Raw genomic sequence first — 27087 nt, 5'->3', positions numbered from 1 at the left:
ACTTTGCCTGGAATCGGCTCTGCGCAAGTCATGTGTGCATGTAATGCAGGCGAGTTTTTTCCATCAACTTGAGATACTTCAAAAAGCGGGCTACCCTCAGTCTGTCTTAAATGCCGTGGTCGAGTCCCTTCTACAGAAGCTGAAAACTACCGCTGCGAGTGGGAAAACGCACTCGAAGGAAAGAGAGCGGGTAAAACCGGAAGTAGTACCTTATGTGGACCGTGTGAGCGATAACCTCAAGAAGGTAGCTACCAGATATGGCATTCCGGTTGTCTTTTCGGCTCCCAAAAAGTTAGCTCAGTTGTGCCCCCGGATCACACGCGAGGGGCCGCGGGGCTGCCAGAAGCAGCACGCCAAACATTTCAGGAACTGCGTTGAAGGGGTCGTCTACGAGATACCCCTAGATTGCGACAAGTCATACGTCGGACAAACGGGACGTTGTATTAATGACAGACTGAGGGAGCACGCTAATAGCATGGGCAAGTGTGACAACGCGCATCTTACTGCGCACTGTAAAGCCTGTCGTTGTAGGCCATGCTTTGAACAAGTATTGATTCTTGGCAAAAGTAGGGACCAAACCTTAAGGGAGTTGTAAGCGTTTTATATTAAAAAGAAAGGGTCTGATTGTGTCAGCGATACATCTATCGTAATTTATTCCGCAGAAATGTGCTTCATCCAAAGTATGTTATGATGACCATGTTGTTCTGTCACACCTTGGCTCCCTGCGCATGAGCCGAAGTTGTACTTTCTTCTATACATTTGTTCAGGCTGTCATTAAACAACTGGTAGTTTGGCGTTTCATTGTCTCCCTTTCTTCTGTCCCTTTTGAAGAAATGTATTTTGCGCCACAAATTATACCTAAGAAATCTAAGCACCAACTTGCCCAAGAAGAAGTCCTTTTGAGAGTCACTTAAGTTTACATACGTGATTTCAATGGGAAATAATTAGGACTTCTCGAAGATAACAGTTTAAATTAAGAATCTACCCTAATTCACCTTAATCCACTTTCATCCCCCTTTAGTCCACTTTGCTCTCATTTGTACCAACATTCATCCACCGTAGTAAACCTTAGTCTACCTCATTCCACCTAAATCCACCTTCACCGACTTTAATCAACCTTAATCCGCCTTAACCCACCATAATCCCCACTACTCCATTTTCGAGAATGGGCCACGGCGTCCGTCCGACGCCATGGCCGTTCACCGTGGCATTTCGCAGTGCGAACTGCAGTAGGTCCAGAGCCGGGAACGTGACATCATCACTCGGTCACCTGGGTTTACTTAGCCGTGTGATGTTAACGTCCGACGCTCGGCAGTAGGGGATCGGAACGAATTGTTTGTCGTTCTGGTGTTAGTTTCGTTTCCCTGAAAATCGTCCCATTTGGTTTCATCTAAGGAACGAAAAAAAAAATATCCCTAACGATTCGTAACCATTTAGTTTCGCATGCAAATATTTTCGAAGCGAAGTATTGACAAAAACTATAGGAACTCTGAGGCCGTGCTCAGTGACTTGAGTGAAGTCACTCAGCATGATCTAAGAAGTACCACGTCATCAAGTACACTCGCTGAAATGCGAGACCACTGTTCCGATAAAACAAAGCTAAATTAGCATGAACAAACGATAAAACTTCGGTAACAAAGCCTTGTGCCCGTAGTAAACGAAACGATAACCTCTTCAGTGTGCGCGGGCTGGGTTTTGCACGTGTGCCTTCATTTCGGGAATCGCCAGCCGTTTCTGCGTAGGCGCCAGTACAAGCGGGATGTGTTTAGACGCACTCGACATGTGTGCGCTGAGAAGCGTGCCTGCACTTAACAGCGAGTTTCAAGCAACCATGCCTTTACCTACGTACGCACTACCCGCGTGTGCCAGCTTCTGCGTAGACAGTTCCATAAGCCTGCGCAACAGCGATTAGATGCGCTATTTCGTAGATGAACGAAAAAAATTTCATTCCGTGACACTGACTGTGCATATACAAGCAGTGAAACATGTACAAATTGAGGTGGCACCATTTATTTGGGTGAACGATTTGCACTACAATTGAATACATCAATAGCTCGGGCATCGATGAACAATGCTGCCAGTACGTTCAGTGATGCCTTCTGGGCAAAGCTGTTGCCGACAGGGTATTTCTAACTTATGAGGTTTCATAAACCATGTTTGGTTGTGAAAGCTAGTATATGAGTTGTGGCCGATAACTGGGAAAATATTGCGAAAACTGCGACACCACGCTATGTTGTCCACAATTTTACCGTTTTCGCACTACAGAAGTCAAAAAACAAGAAATTCGCAATTCAAATGCTATTTGTTTTGTGCAGTCGCCTGCATCCTAGCTTTCTTTTGCAGATAATTTTATTATTGTAGCGTGAAAGCTTTACATGGACATGCTACCAAAAGGGATTACAGGCTTCTTTTAAAGAGCACTAGCAACGGCTTGCCTGCCTTACGTGCGGAATAAATGCCAATGTACTTCCAGGAAGATAATCAGCTGTTTATATTCTCTACAGTAACTTGTAAAGATTTAGTTCACATAAAGATATTTTCCACAATGCAACAAACTCAACTCCATGTTGGCAGTGACCTTCAATAATTACGTAAGTAAAAAAAGTGTGCGGTGAATTTCTCCGAGTCTCTAATGAATTCACTGATTTATTGTGTGCGCTCAGCATCTCTTGCGAGCTTTCAACGCGATAGCGTCAAGGGCCTGGTGTCGCGGAAAGTCCAGCGTCGGACTTCGCTTCGGCACTTCGAATCATATTCCTAACCATGCATACACAACCACTCTTCTACCACCAAAGTTGCTATTACCTTGTCTTTCATTCTTTACAAAGTTATTCCTCGGAATTTTGATAACGGCAGCCCCCAAACAAGTGTAATAAAAAAAAACGAAACACCTACAGCGCATGACTTTTATGTTAGCTCTTCTCAGACTGAAATAGTAAAAGTGCGAAACAATAACAGGAGATCGACCCACGCAAGAGGCAGTGTTTCTACCAGAAAGACTGCCTTCGTGCATAGCGTTCGTCGCCAGCGTTTCCCGGTGAACATTATGCTTACGTAAGCTGCAGTTGCGGCCAGCATGAAAAACAGTCAAGGGTCTTTGAATGCAATCGCGTTTCACTCTTAAAGACGAAGCTTGAGCGTCCCCCAAATTTTATACCTAAGTTCAGGCGTTCTCCATTGCCTAGCTCTTTCATGCTCTACTGCTCCAAGAAAAAGGATGTTTGTGTTCTGGCAAACTGTATAATCACTGTCCGACAAGTGAGTTGCGGATATTAGGAGAGATACCTGTTTGTGTTGTATACATGCACGTAATGCCGTAGATCCCTCGGGAGCATAATAACTCTTTATTTATCAGAGGTATGTGTCTCTTCTGTGTGTCTCGTCAAAATGTTGCGCAATCCAACCTCTAATACAAAAAGGGCCTGCTGTGATGTTGTGCATTGTATGTGTATCGAGGTTTAGCATCGTAATATGACCTGTTTCATTCGTCGCACATCGTCAAAATTACCTTCCATCAGGTTACTTAGTTGCAGGGTTCCTAATAGCTTAACAGCATGCTACAATTGCTAATAAGGCCTAAATTCTGTAGGAAGCTTGCGGGCCAATGTGTTTTTCGTGAGGTGTTTGTTCTGAAACAAATTAAGAACGCTTTCTATACTTCAGCTAGCAATATGAAGGCAACCAAATTAGATTCTGAGAGTTTACGTGCCAAAAGCACAATATGAATATGGGGCATGGCGTAAGGGGGTGGAGGGGGGGGGGGGGGCATTCGGAAATCATTCTGACCACCAGATGTTATTTGACGTGCACTCAATTAACTGTACAAAGCCGTTCTTGCATTTCGCCCCCCATCGAAATGCGGCCACCGCGACCGGGATTCAAGCCCGCGTCTTCGAGCTTAGCAGCGCAGCGCCAGAGTCACTACGCTACCACGGGGGATCAAGAAGGCAACAATGATGAACCTTATCTGCATTCAAGTTCTTGTTTGAAACAAATTTCATAATCACGACGTGAACATTTCACATAGATATGTTGCAAAAGGGATTACATACGATATTTTAAAGAAAAAAACCAGTCACAACAAACAAAGATCAAGAAGAGAGGTTCACACCACAACGACTGGACTATCAACTGAGATTTATAAGAAACGGCGTAGTCCCAGCAAGGCCAGCAGTGCATGCGCAACCACAGCATCACTAATCACAGAGTGTGGAAAGACAAGGTTTCGCATCTATCGTGAGCGACCTGTTGACGTTGTTGTGTGAACCTCTCCTTTTGTCCTTGGTGTTTTGTGACTGGTTTTTGTACGTACCAACTGGCCCGGATTTCAACCCTTCTACATCCTATAGGAAGTTGCCTTTTGTGCCACAAAGAAACAGATTCCATGCGCAGGAGTGTAGACACATCACTTATTTCTACACCACAGAATAATTGGTCTGGTAGCAAATACAGGGTCGAAAAATGTGTGCTGTTTTTTACACCAAGGTATAAAAGGCGAAGTCACCATTATAAACTAAAGATGGCTGGGCTTAGTTTCTGAAAGAAGAAAGCATTCATCATCATCATCATCAGCCTGATTACGCCCACTGCAGGGCAAAGGCCTCTCCCATACTTCTCCAACTACCCCGGTCATGTACTAATTGTGGCCATGTTGACCCTCCAAACTTCCTAATCTCATCTGCCCACCTAACTTTCTGTCGCCCCCTGCTACGCTTCCCTTCCCTCGGAATCCAGTCCGTAACCCTTAATGACCATCGGTTATCTTGCCTTCTCATTACATGTCCTGCCCATGCCCATTTCTTTTTCTTGATTTCAACTAAGATGTCATTAACGCGCGTTTGTTCCCTCACCCAATCTGCTCTTTTCTTATCCCTTAACGTTACACCTATCATTTTTCTTTCCATAGCTCGTTGCGTCGTCCTCAATTTAAGTAGAACCCTTTTCGTAAGCCTCCAGGTTTCTGCCCCGTACGTGAGTACTGGTAAGACACAGCTGTTATACACTTTTCTCTTGAGGGATAATGGCAACCTGCTGTTCATGATCTGCGAATGCCTGCCAAACGCACCCCAGCCCATTCTTATTCTTCTGATTATTTCACTCTCATAGGAGGCTGTGGCCAAGTACTGCACCAGGGTGGCCAATCCTGCTCTGGTGAGGGAGTGTGTTACCGGTTCTGGTCACCGGCATCAGGCCACACTCCAGGCCTGTTTATGCAATTTTATCAACACGCGGATTTTTTTTTTTTTTTTTTTTTAATCCGGTGGAAAATTGCGCGGCACCGGGATTCGAACCACGGACCTCTTGCACGCGAGGCGGGTGTTCTACCTCTACGCCACCGCTGCACACTAAACGTAAATCGCAATGTATATCAAGTTTTATATTTTTCTCATGTCCAAAACTAAGTTGTTATATGATATTAAAGATTGCTTTCAATATTGATCTGTAGCACCGAAATATATTCGTATATACTACCACGGTCTTAACACTGTATTTTGAAGATAATTATTCTGTAATTAAGCATTTCTTCTGCTCAAGCCACACAACTAGGGCGTGAACGAAAATTTGGGCATGGCGAGAATAAGCCACTAAGAATCACTTGAAGCAGGCTTCCTTAAAATGCTTGCATCTGGCATGACAGTTAGCATTAGAAGAAAATTTGTTTCTTCGGCAGCAGCAGGTACGTACTATAAGAATTTTAGAACTTCGGGTTTCAACTGCATCGAACAGCTCGGATGATGTGCCATCCATCACCAGTACAAACCTTGATAGGTTATAATTGTTGTTAATGCCCACATTTGTGCTTGCAACACTCAAACCACGAAGATCCTGCATGATCTCCCTGGTGGTTTATGTAGCCGTTTTATGCAACTTGCGACAATGTTATTGTCGCACCGCGGTCGGGAACACGGGAAAGAAGCTTCACCACAAGATCTAACTGGAAGCTAAAATTTTATTTTAAGAAAGGAAAATATTGCGTTTAGACGCAATTGCGTTGTGGCCAGTAGTTTCTTTACTGCGTCCTCTTTCGCCACCGCTAACCTAACTCATAATAGATCCACAACTACCCTAAATGTAAGAGTGGCTGAAGCCTTAAGTTATTTACTCAGTTATTCTAGTTCATTACAACAGTGCGCCATCTTGATTTTTACCCCCGAACAAATTAGCCTACATATGCTTCACCTAGTAGATCTTGAATTACATCCCCCATTTTGTTTCTTTTTATAGTGGCTTCATCTTGACAACGGGCTGAATTCTTTCACAGAATGTGTATAATTTTAGAATTTTTTTACTGCTGCACAACATTACCCACCATTCTACAATGAACAATCTTTTTGTGTGCTTTTTTATCGCGATATCTGATGGCGTTTGCCTTTCTAACGAGAACTTATCGTAATACAAGTCACCATGTTACAATATATCTTACAATATATATTGCCGTTGCATATCGCGTCGCGATTTTGTGTAACGAAGACAAGTAATTTCCTTAAGACTCATGCGCCACAAATAATGTTTAATGGTTGGCACTTAAACTTCTAAGTAGCATATGCTTAGAATTGAAGTCATGCTTCACACCCGGGTAGCTTTCGTTGTAAACATTGCGTTGGTTGAACATTCTCTCAGACTGAGTGTACAATCTTAAAATGCGAAATAGTGAATTGCCTGGTCGATACATGTTTAGTTTGATTTGCACAGCATGACCATGTAGAACTTTTCTCACTCCCTTCCTCGATTGTTCGGAGAGTCTCACTTACGTGTTTACTTAATATTATGTACACTATAAAAGTTCGCGCATCAATTGTCATGCTCATGAGACGTCCTTGTGCTTGAATTCATAATGTCATGGTGAAATTTATAGCCCACGTAAAAAGCACTGATTCATTTTTGTAACCATTTTTTCTTTTCTAAAAGAACTCGGAATCGGTGTCTTGAAAGTTCATTGCAATTGGTAAATTAAGAACGCCAACGACGTTTACTTTCGCATTTGTTAGCTTAGCGCAATACAACAAGGGAAGTTGGTTCGGCGCGATATAGTTGAACCTGGAAGAATAATAGTGAACGTGATAACTGTGTCGCAAGAAATAAAACTGCGCTAGGCAGTTCCCTGTGAGGTTTGCCTGCTGCTTGCTCTTCTTTCCGCATATCTAGACGTGCTTGTACACGTCGAAAAACACGTGACAGTATACGCGGATGGCTACTTTAGCAGCTGTTTTGATTAGGTTCCTAGCATTTCTCTCCTGTACTCAATTATCAGAGAATCCCCGGTGCAGACACAAGATCTGGAGTGTTGCAATTTACTTTGCGCGATGTTTTTACACACTGGCACCACTCCAGAATCAACACAGCAGTGCTGCATACAAAGAAAAAAAAAAGCAGGCGCTTTCCACAAATGCACCGTAAATTCATGATCAGGCAGTTTTAATATGAAAAAAAAAATATTGAGCTAAATACTCTAAAAATATGGTTACCGATGGATGAAGGAAGAGAGAGGAAAAAGAAGATCGGAGACGCTGGCTGGATGATGCGTGTTGTTGGTGGTCAGCCATCTTAACAGCTCTGACTCTTCCTGTATATATACTGTAAATATAGTTCTCCTATACTCGCGACATCCCCGTTACAATATTATGTAATTAACTGGAAGAGCTGGAATAAATTAGTGACAATCACTACAACAAAATCAATGTTAATGTGTGATTGTAGAGGTAATGGGCAGTAATTCATACGATGCCTGCACCGTTTGTCTCCTGCTTCGTACAGTCCTCACCAACTCGGAGCGCAGAAAAAACTTGGGGCAGGCGGCTGGTGTGCGGAGGCGCCTTTTAGTTCTTTTGCCAACTCAAATCGTGTTGAGCGGTAATCTGTCCTCGGTTGACTTTTGGTTCATAACAAGCGTCAGATCTGCGACCACCTCCTTGTACACCAGGGGGTCGAGATTCTGTGCGAGCATGTAAAAAAGGAAGGCGTCGCCAGCGTCGGCGAACTGCGCCAATGTCCGCAGGTCTTCCGAGTTTAGCAGCGGGCTCCTCGACTTTAACACCTGGAAGCGCAACAGGGGCACCGCGAGGATCACGAGCCGGCCCACAAACACCACCGTGGTGAGCACTAATAACGTCACGAACCAGAACCAGAGGAAAACGTACACTTTCTCGTTCACCGCGTTCAGCGGCAAGATGCACAGGGAGTCGTGCCTCTGCACGTCTCCCGATGAGCCGAAGGAGTGGAACACGCACTTAGTCATTCGCGGAAAGACGTAGATCATGGGGTCGCGCCTTTCCTCTTGGTCCGTGAGAGTGAACCGGACCACCTGGACGCCATAGTTCCAGAACTCGCCACCGAGAAACTTGTCCATAAAGAACATCTGGCCGACAACGTTGACGAAGCTGAGAAATTCGCAGAATATGTACTTGAGCGCGTACAGCCTGTGGTGGCGCATGTGCCTGTGCAGGTATTCGGTCAGCACTCGTTTCTTGTGGCTGCGGTCCTTCTCCTCCATGATGGCGACGTGCATTCCCATCGTTATGACCTCGAGAAGGCCTCCTTCCCAGTTTTTCCACAGATAGTATGGAATGTAGAAGAACACTGCCTGTAAGAACAGCGTGAAGGCCACCCATTGGTAGTAGGCGGTGTAGCGGCGTTCTGCACCACCCGAGTTGTCGACACCCGGGTGCGGAACGTCCAGCCCGACACGCTTGTCGAGCGCCGTTGGCATGGTGAAGGTTGAGTGGATCCAGCAGTACGTGTTGAGCACATCCATCGGGAAGTCGCTCGTCGGCGGCACACACTCGATCGGATCGCCCACATACTGGCGCGCCGAGACGAGCAGGCTGAAGGCGACGAGCAGCGACGACGTGACCAGCCAGTGGAGCCTGAAGACGCAGTTGTCGATGTGCACGTGCCTCCGGCGCAGAAGCCGCCGAAGACCGCCGAACAGGTTCACCAGGGACATCGCGCCACGCCGGGCTCATACTTCCACAGACTTTTTATCCTGGTCTCCGCACCTGGAACACAGGAGCGCCGGTCAAGGAACTGTCGCAGAAGCATCTCGCATGCTCGAGCCGCGCCGCCGCCACCGACTCGGGTTCGTTGTGTTCGCCGACGACAGAGCGTGCCGGGCCCACCAAAAATAAACACGCGCCTGGCAGTGTCGCCCCCTCACCGTCGGGCCCACAACATTGGACTACGCCCAGGAATTACGCCGAGCGAGGCCGAGCCACGTGTCGTGGCGATGCTCGCAGCTTCTGCGGATCGGCGCTAGGCACCCCGCGACGGCACGCCAGACGCATTCCTCGCCTCCCATTGTTCGGAGCTCATGCCTCATGCCTCTCGACAGACTGACGCCTCGCGGTTTCGTCTGCCACATTTTGTGGCTTGCTAGAAAATCAGCTTTCGCGATGAATGTATTGGGTCCTGAAGTGAAGTTGTGAGGCCCATTTAAGAACCGCTTTTTACCGAACCACAAGCTAAAGAACCCACTAGCCGATAATACCGAGGGTCGAATCGCGTTTTTACTTAGTAGCTTAACACTTTTTCTCTGACGTATATTGATGACGAGAAACGAGTAAAGTGCTCAAACTTCTAGGCTGCATGAACTTCAAGTAAAATGTTACAGCAGTAGTGTTCGATATTGCTACGTTAGTTTTCGTTACTGTCCGCGAACATTGCCATTAGCCATTAAATGGTCAATTTGCTGTAGGAAAAGAAACCGGCCTGTGATAAAGCCCCTTGAAATATTTTGCTGACTTTCACTCAAATGTAAGCAAACCATGCATCTGCTATCCAAAAGAACATGAGCAAGCAGAAATACCAATATGCTTATTAGAAATGGTAGCCGTTGAGACTCTGCTTCTGGCTAAACATGAAACCCAGTTAGCCGACAGATCTCATTAAGAAACACTTTGCTCGCGCTACGAACCTTGGTGAAACATGAAATTCCAGCCAGACTTTGATAGCTATGAATTTTCACTAAAGGAGCTTTATGATGTGTTTTCATTACATTTAAGTGCCTCAGTTTTTTCCGAGACCTTCGGGTGTTCCACAATTTATTGAGCATGCTAACAGCCACGTAACTTGCAAATTCTTCTCCGTTACACATGACGGATGATAACGATGACGATGCAATTCTTTATTATATCTTATTCCTGATTACCAAAGCGAGAAATCATGCTTGTTGTCATCCTGTTCTGTCACCCTGACCCATGAACTTTTTCATACGCGGCAAGCTGCTAACACCGTCATTTTGATACACGTACAACCAAGTGGTTCTTACATATAGCATTTGTCGAAATCAAACACGTGGTTCTTTCAACTTAAAGCTAAACTCTTTTGTATGCTGGCCTGGCCTGTTCGTTTTGCCGCTTTTCCTGGTTATGGCGACATCAAATGAGTATATTATCAGGTGCTCCTATTTAGATAGAAATAGAATCACTTTTGAGGAGAAAAGCGAATTCGATGCCGAGCGCTGTGCATGGGAACGTCCATGGCGATAACCAACCGACAAAAAAGTGCCACTGACTGCAACAAAACAGCCATTTTGTGTGTCTCGAACAGTAGACTTCGCAGTTGAAGTAATTCTCGCTTTGGTTGGGACAGCACGCTGCCGTCGACTGCTGTGTAGACTTACTCTATGCGAACATGATCTTCTTCTTCAACAGCGGACTTTCCTTTTCGAGGCACATATTGCTCCTTTGTAAGAAGTTTAATGCAATATTGGACACGACAACTTAGATGTAAGAGCGTTGCTGCGTTTGAGTTAAGTTTGAGATTGCGCTAAGTTTATACGGCGCATACATACAGCCTTACACAAGCGGCTGAGACTGGGTATAACAGCATTACAGCAGCTCGAGTAGCCCCACATCCCCGTTTCACGATGACAAGAATATGAAATTAATACGTGTGCGGATTGACACAATAGGCATGTTCTACACATGAAAAAGTGTTTAGGGAGCGAAACACAAACTACGTACGCATTCACCAAAGCGTGATCAATTTGGAGAGTGCGTGTACACTTGATTAGAGAGAGAGAGAGAGAGAAAACATTTATTTGTCACGAGATTGGGCGACTTCCTCGCAAGGTGGAGCCCTTAGTTCAGGGCCCCATTGGCTCGCGCCACTCCGCGTGCCCGCCGGATCAGCCGTCGCTGCTCTTGCGGGTCTGAGCTGGTCAGTGCAGTCTCCCAGGAAGAAGGTGAGGTGAAGGTGAAGAAATAGGGGAGTAGCCCGGAGGGTGTGGGCGCTCCCAGGTGCAATCATATACTGTGGGCTTTGCTCCACAATAGGGACAGTATGAGGGATATTGTGTGGGGTGGAAGAGGTGAAGGTAAAAGAGGCAGGGAAATGAATTAGTTTGAAGCTGTCGCCACGCGATGGCATCTTCGCGATTAAGGGAATTATGTGGTGGAGGGAAGTGTCTCCTGGTATCTCTGTAATATTGTAGAGTTTCAGTGTAGTTCATTGGTTCTGTCGGTGCGTCGTCTGGGTTGGACAGCTCTTCCAATAGCGCCCGGTTAGCGAGCTCTCAGGCTACCGCATTAGCGCGTTCATTACCATGGAGAGAGGCGTGTCCAGGTGTCCAGACGATACGCACCCTGTGTAACGCTGTGGGGTTTAATGATGTAAGGATGCGGTGTGTGGAGGGTGTCACCCTCCCTTGTGCTGAAGTCCTGCAGGCGGTCTGAGAAGCAGTGACCACTGTGATAGGTCCATCGGGCGCCGGCATGGTTGAAGCGTGTACGATGGCTAGGGCGATATTAGCCTCTTCCGCCGTGCCACTGTCCACAGTGTTGAGCGTGGCGGAAACCCTCAGAATGTCTGCACTATCTAGTACGACTAGACATAGGGCACGTTTCTGTGCGTAGCGCGCCACCTCGGTGTATAGGACTGGTGTGTTTGATGTGTCATCGCCAAAGGGTCGAGCCAGGGCCTGTGCTTTTCCCGTTCTTCTATCTTTTGAGGGTGCATATTCCAGGGAATTGGGGCCACGTGAATTTTGTTGCGAATGCTAAGCGGAAGAAGTGTGCGGTTTTCCTGTTGTGGTTTTCTTGGTGTTTGGTATCCTAGCCGGGATAGAATGTGGGAACCTTGCATTGTTCGATGCAGACGTTGCAACTGGCTGTTAAGATGACCTTCAACTAGTTTGCGGATGGTGTTGTGCACTACCAGTCGTAGTAGGAGCTGCGTAGACGCATGTTTGGGTAGTCCCAGCGGTGCCTTTAGTGCCGTACGGAGGAGGGTGTTCATCTGGTGCATCTCAGTCTGAGTCAGATTATGATAGGGGAGGTGGTAGGTTAATCGGCTAATTATGAGGGCTTGCACGATTCGGAGTACGTCTTTTTCTTTGAGTCCTTGTCGGCGGTTTGTAATGCGCTTTATCATGTGCGTTATTTGGGTAAGCTGTTGGCGGTATGTGTGGCCTTCCCATTGTGTTGTATTTGAAGGCCTAGTACACGTAGTCTGTCTACCCTTGGAATAACGTTGCCGTTGAGATGCAATGTGATAGCTGATGGAATATCGGCCTTGTTCCGTTTTTCGAATACAAGCAGGAGCTCCGACTTCTCAGCTGCGCATGTGAGTCCTCCGGCTGTTGCATACTCTTGAATTATATTTACGGCTTCCTGTGGTGCGTCTTGAATGGCGCGGTCTGACCTGATGGTCACCCAGATTGTAACATCATCGGCGTACAGTGCGTGCTGCACGTTCGGAAATTTGTCGAGGAGCGGTGGTAGCTTTGCCATCGCCACGTTGAAGAAGGTGGGTGAGAGAACCGTACCCTGTGGAGTCCCTCTGCCGGAAAGTTTTATGATATGCGACCGAATATCCCCTAGGCCGATGGCAGCTGTGCGGTAAGATAAAAAGGCTCGGACATAACCATAGATGCGTTTTCCGCATCGGGAGAATGCAAGGCTGTTTAGAATGAGGTCATGTGAGACATTATCGAAGGCTCCTTTGAGGTCCAACGCCAGAATAGCTCTTGTTTGAGCTTTACTTGAACTATCCACAACATCCTCCTTAAGTTGTAGGAGTATGTCCTGCGCAGACACACCTGGTCGATAGGCGAATAAGGTATTGGGGAAGAATTGGTTCGCTTCGAGGTGAGGCTGGAGGCGAGTTAGAACTACGTGCTCGAAGAGTTTGCACGAAGTCAGGGAAGTGGGTCTGATATTTTGGAGGGACAGCGGTTTCCGGGGTTTTGGAATTAAGGTGATATCGGCGTGTCGCCATTCCTGCGGAAGCGTACCGTTTTCCCAATTGTCGTTGTAGTACGCAGTGAGTAGCCGTATGGCCTGGTCGTCGAGGTTGCGTAGCAGTGCATAATGAATGCCGTCTGCTCCGGGCGCCGTGTTTCGTCTTAGGCCGTGTAGGGCTGCCCTCACTTCTGTCTCTGTAATATCGCCGTCCAATTGGGTTTCGTCCTCGTGTGGATAGTCTTTGTACTCCGGTTGGTGGCCAGTAGCAATGTATCTCTGTTGCAGTGTTTGGAGGAGCGCGTCATCATCCATTAGTTCTTTGTGGATGATAGTGCGGACTGTGTTCGTTGTGTGCGTTTTTGTGTGCGTTGGGTTGAGTAGTGCTCTGAGGAGGGACCACGTTTTGGAACTACTTAGTGTGCCATTAAGGCGGTCGCAGAGGTTGTTCCAATTGCTATTAGGGAGGCTGGTGGCGTATTCTTCAGCTTCTGCTGTGATTCGGGCGATTCTTTGTTTCAGCCTACGGTTGTGCCTCTGCCTCTTCCATCGTTTGGTCAGGCCTCTTCGAGCATCACAGAGTTGGATCAGATGTCTGTCCACATCCGGTGTCTCCGTTGTTGCAGTAAGTTGCTTAGTAGCTGCTTTAAAATCTGCTTGTAGCTGTTGTTTCCACTCGTGTAGAGATGGCGGGTCGTGTTGTTGAGATTTGGTTCTGTTGCGCCGGAAAGTGTCCCAGTTCGTTATTTTAATTGGACGTTCTGGGGTGCGTATGGCCAGCAGTTGGACTTTTGTGGCTAGAATGCTGTGGTCACTGCCCAGATTCTCCATTATGTGGTTCCAGGAGCATTTAGTCAACCCCTTGACCATTGTTAGGTCAGGGCAGGTATCCCTGCTTACGCTGTTGCCCGTTCTGGTTGGTGTGTCAGGTAGTGTCAGCAGAGTGAATTGATGAAGGTTCATAGCGTGGGCTAAACGGCGGCCTTTTGGAGTTTCTGTTTGGTACCCCCAGGCTATGTGGGACGCATTGAAATTTACCAGAATAATCAATTTTTTCGCTTGCTTACTGGCGGCTGAAAAAAGTTGTCCGAAGTCGTCTCGTCGCGATTTGGGTGTACTGTAGATATTAAGTAAAAACAAGCTGGTTTCATATCGATTCCTAGGTACAATTTCTAAGAGCACATGCGGAATATGGGAGCTGTCGAGCGTGTGCTCGATCAATGTGATTTGTTTGGACACAAGGGTGGCAGCTAGTGGTTGTTTTGTGGTGTCATGCTTGTCGGTGTATGCATTGTATCCAGTGAGTGTGGGAGTGCAATGTACTTCTTGAAGTGCTATAACATCTGTGGCTAGGAACTGTGTGAGGGAACCCCTCTTCCTTCGGTACCCTCTACAATTCCATTGCCACGCCCGGAGGGTGGTGGTAGTGCACCTTTGAGGTTTGCTGGCCATGATTGGTTGATACCGCCTCGCTGGTGAGGGCAGCTGTTGTACGAGCCGGACGGGTAAAAGGGTGTGACCTCCTTGGTTATCGAGTTGCGTTAGGGTCATGTGGAAGTGAGTCGTTTTGATGGTTGAAAGTTGAGCTAAAAGTGAGAATCTTGAATTTGTTCAGTGTGCGCCATGGCGAGTGTGATAATGAAGCAGGCAGATCCCAAAGATAGTTGCAGATAACCGAAGCAATGGAACTGTCAGAATGACCACTACAGATTCTGACTAAAGGCATCTTATGCATTACCATGTGCTGCTATATTGCTAAATGCTAAACGTATTACCTATTGAAATAGACCTCATGCCGGAAGTCACCTTCTGTGCTGATGGTGTCCATAAATTATTAAAAATGTGTTTTCAGGAATGGACGATGAAGACGGTGTGATGCAATTTTGCCTTAGCCCAATGGGGTATTCTTCGATGAACTCGTGTTTTTTATTGTCCATAGATTGCTCAATGAACATGGTTTGGGGAGACAATGGATGTTACCGAAATCTTTGCAATGTGAGGCCAGGTGGCTACCCTGGCCAACCTTAATGTTTAGCCTATGTTGGCGCGCCGAGTCATTAAAATATTGCCCTGTCTGACCATTTATTATCTTTGCAACAGCTGAGTGGAAATAAACAAACTACTCCAAGCGCACATCCAGTGAATGGTGTCGCCTGTTTCAAGGCAGTAGCGTAGCCAAAAAGTTTCTTCCGGACGGGGAGTAGATGGTGATCTAGTACTTGACCTGGTGGGTGGGGGGCAAGGGGCAAGGCTTTTGTTGTGGCTCGTGGTTTTATGCCAGATAAGCAGAAAGCTTCGAGGTTCGTCGAAACGTTTCTCAGATGCGAGTTTTGTCTTGCCTGCAGCACTGACGAAGCATTGAAGCATTGCCTGCTGCATTGACGTCTAGTTTGCAAGGAGGCGGAGTGGTGTTTCATTTTGCGGAAGCATCCCTCCCTCAAGTTTACTTTATGAGGGAGTAGTCTCTTTCTAGAAATTTTATTTGCCTGTTTACATTAGTGGAAGAGTTACTAGGGAAACCAATGCTCTCCCTAACATGCAATGGTGTCTAAAAGGCTACGGCATTCGGCTGGTGATTAAGAGGTCGGGGTTCGACTCCCAGCCCCACATTTTGATGGCGGTGGAGAGCCAAAAGCACTCGTGTGGTCAGCTTTGTTTGCATGCTATGGAAACCATGGATGGTCAAAATTAATTCGGTGCCCAGCACCACCGTGCCCCTCCCGGCCAGTCTCTTACTTTGGGCCATAAAGTGAAATATCTCAATTTTTGTTGCTGTTTTTGAAGCCGGGCTTGATGTTACTTCAGTAATAATATTTGAAGTACTATGCAGCAAAGCGATGACTAGGTTACAAAGACTAGTGAACTGTTGCGCTTTGTATGAATTTTTCCTTCCTTCCAGTATGTGAAATTAGCAGTACAGTCCATTTCTAATTCCACCAAGAGAAAATGCGCCTTCAGCCTTTAGGAATCGAACACTGAGCATATAGAACTGAAGCAGAATGCTTTAGCAGTTGAGCTACTAGAGCAAGCGTTCCAACAAGTATTAAATACATTTCATTTAATTTATTTTGCGTCTTCATTTTATGACTTGTTTAAAATAATTGCATCTGAGGAGACAAACTGGAGGGAATATTGGTAAGTGCATAAAGCCGTTTCGTTCTGTTGAACAGTCGTTTTTAGGTGAGACGAGACTGTCCGCTACCTCAATGTGACACAGCGCAGCCCTTTATTTTCAACAGCTGATATGTATTGAGGAAGCAATCGAAAGGAAGCTGCCACACCAGTGCCAAGGTGTCCTTGTTTAACGTGACTAGGCAATACCAAGCTCACAATTTATAATATGACTAAATGAGCCGCATAAGTGTTGAACGAGCGAATTATACATCCTGTCTATTTTTTGGATATCCACACTTCTGATTACCTCCTGAATAGACTTATTCAAATATATAAATCTTTTTCAAAATTTTTATGCACCAGAAAGTTTTGAAGATGAACCTTTGTGACATCGCGAGGATGGCGGGTTGGGGGGGGGGGGGGGGTATGCCACCAGCTCGTTTAATTCAAAGGGGTTTTTCTACCATCACCAGCATCAACATAATCATTACTTCTCCTCGCCCCTGCGGAATGCATTGTACGGATCAACCTTCGACAATGGAGAAGCACCCTATATCTTTTCAAAACTTCTTTTCCATGAAAACCCGCAGGTCTTTAAATGCGAGGTATTTTTCTCCGAGTCAGCGCAGTTCTTGGCATGTGTTCCTGAGATTTCGCGAGTTGATCCCGAATGTTGTGGAGACTAAAGTTCGTTCGTTCGTTCGTTCGTTCGTTCGTTCGTTCGTTCGTTCGTTCGTTCGTTCGCTCGCTCGCTCGCTCGCTCGTTCGTTCGTTCGTTCGTTCGTTCGTTCGCTCGTTCGTTCGTTCGTTCGTTCGTTCGTTCGCGCGCTCGCTCGCTCGCTCGCTCGCTCGTTCGTTCGTTCGTTCGTCGTTCGTTCGTTCGTTCGTTCGTTCCTTCGTTCGTTCGTTCGTTCGTTCGATGCCTTAAAACTCTGGCCAATAAGAAAACGACAAAGCGTGTCTGGGCCTGCTAGGGCCCCACCGGCTCGACGCCGCGTCGGCGTCTCGTTCTGTAACCAATCTCGCAATGTTTCGCATTACGTAAATGACAACTAAACTTGAGTCTTCCAAGTTGGCTTTTCCTTTTCCTTTGAGTTTTCTTGACATTAAAGGCATCCCCAGACGTAGGAAATCCGGGATTTTACGTGCCAAAACCACGATTTGCTTATTATATACGCCGTAGTTGGGGACTCCAGATTGATTTTGACGTGCGTCCAATGCACGGGACACGACCGTTTTTGAATTTCGCCACCATGAAAATGCAGCCGTCGTGGCTGGGATTCGATCCCCCAACCTCGTGCTTAGCTTCGCAACACCATAGCCGCCTAGCCACCGCGGCGAGCGCATGCCTAGCCGCTTGAAGAGTTAAAAACGAGGAAGGCGGAATAAGTTAGCTGGATTATTCTGTAATAATTTATTTTCCTCTTTCTATTCCTCCTTACCCTTATCCACAGTGTAAGGTATCAACATGAAAGCTCATGTGGTTGACCTCCCTGCCTTTCCTGTCTTTGTTTGCTCACTCGCTCTGGTGGAATACGTTAGTCTGTCACATACAAAAAATTGCATGAAACTGTGCACCAGCATAACAAAAAAATTGATTTGCAGAAGTACAACAGTTAAGTGAATTGACTTACGGTCATATAAGAGACCTTTGCTTTGAGAGCTACTGTTCCTGTATGCCATTGTAACTGTGGGGTGCGTTGATTTTGCGTTTGTGCGTCTATCGTGTAGCGTCTAGCCATGGTCATAAGCGGTTGTGCTTATGAGGATTGTGTACTGCAATCTAAACAAGATTGGCTATAGTTAATTTGAATGATTGAGCTTGCCTACAATGTTATAAGAGAACTAGCAGATGCCGTGGTGTCTGTCGCCAAAACAGTCTTGCCAACAGGGCTAGGTGCATGTATAGGCCACGCAGGAGCTGATGGTGTTGTCGCATATTTTTGTGCGTAGTCAATTGTTTCGGCAGTGCTACCTCCACGTTAAGTGAAACACAGCGTCACGTGTCGTGCTGATGCTGCTTGGCGAATGCATTCAGATGAGCCAGCCACAAATGTCGATTGCCGCGTTATAGACTGTTAGGGCGATAGGCTGGAATAGGGCACAAGAATTGACATATAATTGGAGCATCCACTTCAGCGGCAGCTTTTACTCGGAAAAGCCCGACGAAATTGCATTAGGTCGCCCGCTTATTAGTCTCCGACTAGTACACTGAAATGCCAAGGCGTCACACTTATGCAGCCCGGAGCTGAGCGTACTTTTGGCTTAATTATTAGCAACCGCATGCTTCACGTCTGTTCTCATTGGTTTGGATTCCATAATACTGCTGTAAGACTAATACCCATAAAATGCACAAAATGGCAACTTAAATACATGCAAAGGTCTTCCACATATGGAAATATCCCGTGTTTTTCTCAGCTTGACTCTCAGATGCCAAGTAACTTCCTTATATTTTTTTACTGCGTCAGTGTTAACATTTCGAAATCCTTGCTATTTCCCAAACGTGTAAGCACGTATAACATCTTTCACTGCGATACCTTGCCGAAAGACATCGGACTTTCGGCAACGGGCGAGAATAAAAACCACGACTTTTGCATAACGTGTGCATTGCCTAGCAACTAAACAACAGCGAAGGCTCTGACTTACTCGTTGACTTCATTGTTTTTAATTTGCATGCGATTAGCACTGTTTCCTACTTCGGGCAATTCGAACCCCTTTCTAACCACTTACGCCAATCCAGTGACCCAGGTTGTCTACTAGCTTGGTCCACAATAAGTACGTATTCGCTGCCATGGTGCCGTTGTGGTCGTTCCATCGCTGTCATTCCAGCTTCGTCATCCGATCCTCGTGATACCCTTTTCGTCACGCCATCGTCGACATGCAAGTGTCGTTATCCCGTTGTCCTCAAGCCGCTGTCGTCACGCTGTTCTCGTTATACCATTGTCATCATTGAGCATATCATTCCAATATCGTCATGCCATCGTCATCATACTACCTTCGCCCTTCCATCGACATCATTCCTTCTTCGTCATTTTATCGTCGTCATGTCGACCAAGGCGAGGGTGATTACGAAGTAGGCAGATCCCGAAGACAGTGTGAGTTGCATATAACGGAAGCAATGGAAATGTCAGAATGACCACTGAAGATTCCAAATAAAGTGTCTTCAGCAATACCGTGTGTTGCTTCTTGCTGAATGCTAATTGTATTAATGTCGGCAGTTATCGCGCGATGGGCTCTGCCGCCATTTTTCTAGTGAAGATAAGGCAGCGCTAGGTGACAAATTTTGCTTTAATGTAACTAGTACACAAATGAAGACCACACAGCGTGTTAAACAATTAAAGTTGCAAGAGTTTAAAAGTATTATATACAAAATAAACATCACCGCACAAGCACTCCGTTCAGATGGTTATCCAGCGATGCTGAAAGGTGCGGCCCCATTGTTTATCACTAGGTTAATCCAGACGGTTCATTAAACGGCGGCTTGGTAGGCTGCCGGAACCATCGGTACACAGTTGCTGCTCGCGCTCGGCTGCACGAGCCTATTCTTATGCCAGAGCTGCAGCATCGGCCCGGCGTAGACGAGCTCATTCCCGGTTCTGCTCGCGGCGTTGCTGATCGAAAGCTGCCTACTGCTCAGGAGTACGTATGACGCGTAGCCTACCGATTTCGGAGCCCGAGAGAAACCCAGGTAGCACAAAGGAGATACGTAACGTTTTCGTAGCGTTTATCCAAGACGATAAAAACGGATTAAAGAAGACACGAATGAGGGAACTTCGGCGGGAAAACGTCGTATATCTCTGCTAATGTCCGGCTTAATTACTTTTCTGAGACGATCTAGAACAGGTCTGCAAGACGTATTCGAAAAGCTGGTCTAGAAATAGGATTGGGAAAGACACAAGTAATCCCTTTGGCAAAACTATTCGTAACCAATTTCTAAACGTTTTTAGGACGTTATCAAAAAGCTGGTCTAGAAGCGGTCTTGAAAGGTTTACGATCATCTGAAGCTAATTTTCGCGGGTGACGGGCGCGATCAGACATCGTTGTTCAAAACACGCGTTTAGTTTCGCCTCACGCAACTGGCCTATGCCGCGCAGACGTCGTCAGCCGCACCCGTTGGCACGACCTAGGCCAATGGCGTGAGGTGAAACTGATCGGGCGTTTCGAACAACGATCTCCAATCGCGCCCCAGATGAGTAGAAGCGTCGGTGTTGACTGTAAGAGCCACGGCGCAGTGCCAAGCACTGTTCCCCGCATGGCCGGCGCATCCTCTACCAAGTCGCACGAAAATGAGCCTGTTAGGAATAATAAATCCTTAATACCGCCTTTAGTAAGCTACGATGCTTACAACCACAATGGGAATGACATCCTGCAAAGAACAAATGGCCACGTCTTGGCAGGTGGCCAGACCAAGCCCTTCATGCCAAGAGTGCACGAAATGAGAACATTGTGCCAAAGCAAAAACACTTTATTAAAATGTTATGCTTATGCAAGGTTCGAACAAACTGTGTGAGAAATGCAAATAGAAGTAAAGGTACTATGGTAAAGAAGTCCGACACGGTTGTGGACGACACGAAGGACGCGGACAAGAAGACGCAACAGCGGAGGCTTAGCCAGTCAAAAACCAGGAACAGCGTCTAGCCCGAGCCCCACTTCAGTAGCGCTGGCGATCCGGCTGCGGAGCTCGGCACGGCGCACTTCTTCTTCCTTACAACTTCCCCCCTCGCTGAAGACGAAGCCGCACAGGAGGCCTAAGGCGTCGTGAGGACGAAGGGCTCGTGATACGGCTTGAGCCGATCTACGTGCACAATTTCCCGGCCTCGGCGGCGCAGGTCCGTAGGGGGCGTCAGAGGTTCGATAACGTAGTTCACCGGAGAAGTTTGGCGTAGAACCCGGTAAGGTCCATGATATCGGGATACAAACTTGGAAGAGACACCTTGTGTCGAAGTAGGAGGCACCCACAACCAAACAAGAGCGTCAGGCGAAAACTGGTGGTGGGGGCGCCCGTCGTCATGACGAAATTTCTGTAGCGCTTGTTCTTGCGTTGTAAGGGCGCGAGCTAGTTGCCGACATTCCTCTGCATACCGGGCGGCTTCGGAAGCCGGTGTACCCTCTGATAAGTCGGGACGGTAAGGGAGAATAGTGTCAATGGGAAACGATGGTTCGCGGCCATATAGAAGAAAGAAGGGAGAAAAGCCCGTCGTTGACTGGGGTGCCGTGTTGTAGGCGTACGTGACATAGGGAAGGATGAGGTCCCAGTTGGTGTGGTTGGAGGCCACATACATCGAAAGCATGTCGCCAAGAGTTCGGTTAAAGCGCTCTGTCAATCCGTTTGTTTGCGGGTGATATGCGGTGGTACAGTGATGAATGACGCGGCATTCAGCGAGAAGTTCTTGAATCACGTCGGCGAGAAAGACGCGACCTCGGTCGCTCAGGAGTTCGCGGGGCGCGCCGTGACGTAGAACGAAGCGGTGAAGCAGGAAGGAAGCAACGTCACGAGCCGTCGCGGCTGGTAGAGCGGCCGTTTCTGCATACCTCGTGAGGTGGTCTACAGCGACAATGACCCAGCGATTACCAGCAGCTGTGTATGGCAGAGGTCCGTATAAGTCTATGCCAACCCGGTCAAAGGGCCGCGAAGGGCATGGCAGAGGTTGCATTGGTCCAGAAGGGCGGCACGGATCAGGCTTGCGGCGTTGACATTCTGTGCAAGAGCGAATATACTTTTGCACAAATGTGTACATACCACGCCAATAAAACCTGTGGCGTAGTCTGGTGTAGGTCTTGAAGAGACCAGCGTGTGCGCACTGAGAGTCGGCGTGGAAAGCGGCGCATACATCAGTGCGGAGCTGCCGAGGTATTACAAGCAGCCATTTGCGGCCGTCGGAACCGTAGTTACGGCGATAGACAATTCCGTCGCGGATGGCGAAGTGCGGAGCTTGTCGGCGCAACGCTCGGGATGGTGGGCGTGCAGGTGAATTAGAGATGGAATCTATCAAAGATGAAATCCAGGAGTCCTTGCGCTGCTCCAAAGCCATGTCGACAGAAGCGAATGGGAGAAGTGGGTCGTCTAGGACAGACACACTGACAATGTCGGCGTGGACAGGCGAGCGCGAAAGAGCATCGGCGTCGGCGTGCTTCTTGCCTGAGCGGTAGACAACCCGGATATCGTACTCTTGGAGCCTCAGTGCCCACCGGGCTAGGCGGCCGCAGGGATCCTTGAGAGACGACAACCAGCAAAGTGCGTGGTGATCGGTAACGACATCGAAGGACCGGCCGTACAGGTATGGGCGAAATTTTGTGATGGCCCAGATGATCGCGAGACATTCTTTTTCCGTGACGGAATAGTTCGCTTTAGCTTTCGTCAGAGTACGGCTTGCGTAAGCAACAACATATTCTTGGCAGCCGGGCTTGCGCTGCGCGAGCACAGCGCCAAGACCAACCCCGCTAGCATCCGTATGGATTTCCGTGGGAGCAGTTGGATCGAAATGGCGCAGTATCGGTGGTGTTGTGAGCAGGCGACGTAGCGTCGCGAAGGCATCATCGCAAGTCGGGGACCACGCGGAAAGATTGGGGTCTCCCCGAAGAAGCTCTGTCAGAGGTGCCATAATCGAAGCGAAATTGCGAATAAAGCGGCGGAAGTACGAGCAGAGGCCAATGAAACTGCGCAAGTCTTTTAGAGACGTTGGCTTCGGGAATTCTTTAACAGCACGGAGCTTAGCGGCATCAGGGAGAACGCCGTCCTTCGACACGACATGTCCGAGAATTGTCAGCTTGCGTGCCCCAAAGTGACATTTTTTCAGATTTAGTTGGAGGCCAGCGTCACTGAGGCAGCGTAAAACCTGCTCCAAGCGATGAAGGTGAGTAGGAAAATCTGGTGCGAAGACTACTACATCATCCAAATAACACAAGCACGTGTTCCATTTGAGACCTCGAAGAACAGTGTCCATCATCCGCTCAAAAGTCGCGGGCGCGTTGCAAAGTCCGAATGGCATCACACGAAATTCGTATAAGCCATCTGGTGTGATGAAAGCAGTTTTAGGCTTATCTTCTGCAGCCATAGGCACCTGCCAATAACCAGAGCGTAGATCGAGGGAGGAAAAGAACTCTGCACCTTGTAAGCTGTCGAGGGCGTCGTCGATCCGCGGCAATGGATAAACATCCTTTCTGGTTATTTTGTTTAGGCGACGGTAATCCACGCAAAAGCGGATCGAGCCATCCTTCTTTTTAACTAAAACAACTGGCGATGCCCATGGGCTGTCGGACGGTTCAATGACACCACGCTTTAGCATGTCACCTACTTGCTCATCAATGACGCGTCGTTCTGTCGACGAGACGCGGTAGGGTCGCTGCCGTAGCGGTGGGTGAGAACCGGTGTCGATACGGTGACATACAGTCGTCGTTCGGCCCAGAGAAGTGCTATGGCTGTCAAAAGCAGGGCGAAATTTCTCGAGGAGACGGAGAAGGTGATGGCGTTGCTTGGGGCTTAAGGCGTTGTCGATGACGTGGCTGAAAACGTCTTCAGGCGATGTGGCAGGAACGGGACTACAGTAGAGGGTGTTGACCTCTGACGATCCAACAGAAAGTTCCGACGTGGTAATCGTGTCGTAAGGCTCTACAGAGCCGAGAGATTCGCCGCGAAGCAACGCAATCGGGAATGGGAAGTGGTTTTGTATAGGAAGGTGAGTAGCACCAGCTTTAAGGCTAAGCAACGCAGTTGGGAGTGGTGAGAGGTGGCGGTGAACAAAAGCAGTGGAAGGCGTGAAGAGTACGGTAGAGTCGGAGGCAACGGAACAGGATACAGGTGCCAGAACGGATGCATGCGGAGGTATATGGATGTCGTCAGTGAGGGACAACTTGGTGCCGGAAAGCGAAACGTCATCAGATATGGCATTGCCAAGCGAAGAGAAGGCGACTTCTGCACGGGAGCAATCAATAATAGCTTGGTGACGGGAGAGAAAGTCCCAACCTAAAATAATATCGTGGGAACAGTGGGGAAGAACGACGAACTCGGCTGTGTAGAGCACTCCTTGAATTTCAAGTCTGGCGGTGCACGCAGCCACCGGCTGGACGTGCTGTGCTGTGGCCGTGCGGAGTAAAGGACCGAAGAAAGGCGTCATGACTTTTCGTAATGAGTGGCATAGTTTTTCGGCAATTACAGATATGGCGGCACCTGTGTCAATGAGGGCAAGCACAGAGACTCCTTCAAAAGCGACATCAATAACGTTCGGCGGCGAAAGAAGAGGGCTTGAGCGTTGTGACGATGACGCAGTTCTTGCCACTGGAACTGCGCCACTTAGTTTTCCGTGTCAGCGGTAGAGGGACGTCGACGCATCGGGGAGAGCGAGCGACGACGAGGAGAAGGAGAACGGCGGTCGGAAACTGGGCGAAGGCTTGGGCGGGGAAGGGGTAAATCGCGGTCTGGAGCGTAAGGCAACGGATGGTCGTACGCGGTTGTGCGTGGGTCGTCACGTGGATGAAGTGGACGGCGGCGGCACAGGCGTGCAACGTGACCGGGAATACCGCACGAATAGCAGATGGGCCGATTATCCGCTGTACGCCAGGGATTAATTACTCGATGGACTGGAGGTCGTGGCGGCGTGGGAGTAAAAACAGGGCTAGGCATTGGAGGCGGAGCCCGGAAGGTCGGTGGTCGTGGTCGTGCGACGGCGTCAGCGTAAGTCAATGGGGCGGTGAGTTGAGGCGCCCGTTCCAGAGGAAGGACCTCGGACACTTGTTCTTCTATAACGTGTCGTAGGGTCGGACTAAGAGACGAACTGGACTCCGGTGGGTTGGAGATCAGGGAGAGCTGGCGAGCAACTTCTTCCCGGACGAATGCCTTGATTTGCGAGAGGAGGGTGGCATCTGGAAAAGGAGAGGTCAAGCCGGACAACGATTCCTGATGGGGAACAGGACGGCGAGTGAGGAGGCGTTGACGGCGGAGCTCGTCATAGCTTTGGCACAGTTCAATAACTTGGGCAACAGTAGAGGGGCTCTTGGAAATGAGCATCTGAAACGCGTCCTCGTCGATACCCTTCATGATATGCTTGATTTTATTGCCCTCAGTCATGGATGCATCGACGCGCTTACAGAGATCGATGACATCTTCGATGTAGCTGGTAAAGTTCTCACCAGGCTGCTGAGAGCGCGACTGCAGACGCTGCTCGGCACGAAGCTTTTGTACAGCAGGGCGGCCGAAGACCTCGCTGAACTTTGTCTTGAACACCGTCCAGCTTGGGACTTCGCTTTCGTGGTTCCGAAACCACAAGTGGGCAATTCCGGTGAGGTAGAAAGGGACGGTGGTCAATTTCGTGATGTCATCCCATTTGTTGTTCCGACGGACGCGTTCGTATGAGGAGAGCCAGTCATCAACGTCGTGGTCGTCAGTGCCGCTAAAGATAGGAGGGTCCCGCTGGCGGAATGTGCCGGGGCAGACGGTAGACTGGGGAGCAGGTGGTGGGAAGCTCGTGGCGCTTTCGGTGGTCATGATGGCAGGGAGAGTCCGGCTGCGCAATTCCAGGATTGCAGGAGACCCAGCAAACCTCCACCAATTATGGTAAAGAAGTCCGACACGGTTGTGGACGACACGAAGGACGCGGACAAGAAGACGCAACAGCGTAGGCTTAGCCAGTCAAAAACCAGGAACAGCGTCTAGCCCGAGCCCCACTTCAGTAGCGCTGGCGATCCGGCTGCGGAGCTCGGCACGGCGCACTTCTTCCTTACAGTACATCAACAATGACAAAAGTCGCAGAAAGTATTCGTAATGAACTCGAAAGTGAACATTCACTAGCACATAAACGAAATTCCAAGTACACATACAAAAATGAACAGAAAAACCTGGAGTGTACTAAAGTGTCTAATTTATCATAGTAAAGTGCACGTGCTATTAGATGGACTAGAATTATGCAGAAGTGACATCGGAGGGAATGGAAGAAGTAGACTGAAAAATGCAAGAGTATGAATCGGATGGTAACTGCCTCCAAGCAATGTTACCTATCAGCTGGAAGCTTGAAGAGAGCACAAAAATAAATACCACCGCATACCATTCCTGTGACAGAAATAAAAAAAATGGGAACAATGCAAAATTGGAAATATTGCCTTTAGGATATATCAAAGAAGGTAATGGCGAGAAAAAATAACCATACAACAAAAAAGCAAAAAGTGAAATTAGTACAGAATACTTAAACGGGGGATTCAGTGTAACAAGTGAACACAACTGTAGTACAGCGAACGATGAGACAGTAATGCTGCATCTTGCCACTCCAGAACGTGAGAAATGAATATGCAAGCCTCATATTAGAAACTTACATAAACATCGAAATAAACTGGAATGCACTGGAAGCTGCATTTGTGTAACAAAGGAAGCAATGGTCATAATAAATAGTATGTGTTTTATCTAAAAAGCCCTTTATAAGAGGCAAAGTTGTACCTCTCTCGCAAAAACAAAGTTGCAACGAATAATTTGCAAACGAGCAAATACATTAATTAGCACACTGACATGTCACACTTTGCGCACATCTCCAGTCTTCTAAAGTAAAAAAAAGCACTCTGAATGAGAAAAACGTTTAACACATGTAGCCCAGAGCAAATTCTTTGCCAGTTCATTCACACTTTCACATCCCAAAACATTTGCCACAAAGTTCAGGCACAGTTCCACTGATGTTTACCAATTCACCCCCACTTTCACGTCCAAAAATATTTGGCACACAGTTCAGGCAGAGCTTCATAGATAAACAGCTTGAGAGCACCCTACTGATTATTGTGCAGTCCCGATGCTGGAAATAGAACTGCCGCACATGCT

The 27087-nt window shown here is 47.8% G+C and overlaps 1 protein-coding gene across 4 annotated transcripts in view; it reads right to left on the bottom strand.

Annotated features, from left to right (window-relative positions):
* Positions 1-27087, bottom strand: part of LOC126537023 (innexin inx2-like) — a 222172-nt gene that overhangs the window by 73118 nt on the left and 121967 nt on the right. The window contains exon 3 of one of the 4 annotated variants that reach the window (XR_008613457.2): positions 7722-8996. The exons of 1 other annotated variant lie outside the window; for it this stretch is intronic. Coding sequence is in view for 2 of the 3 variants with exons in the window: in XM_050184139.3 (XP_050040096.1) it covers positions 7835-8944 (1110 nt within the window). In the remaining variant the exon portion in view is untranslated. Of the gene's footprint in view, positions 1-1994; positions 8997-27087 lie in introns of those variants that run through there. 2 more of the 4 variants (XM_055073179.2, XM_050184139.3) reach the window with 2 other exon arrangements.

Source organism: Dermacentor andersoni, chromosome 3 (assembly GCF_023375885.2).
Source record: "Dermacentor andersoni chromosome 3, qqDerAnde1_hic_scaffold, whole genome shotgun sequence".
Lineage (NCBI taxonomy): Eukaryota > Metazoa > Arthropoda > Arachnida > Ixodida > Ixodidae > Dermacentor > Dermacentor andersoni.
Note: the sequence above shows the minus strand (reverse complement) of the source record. Positions and strands in the feature narration are given on the sequence as shown.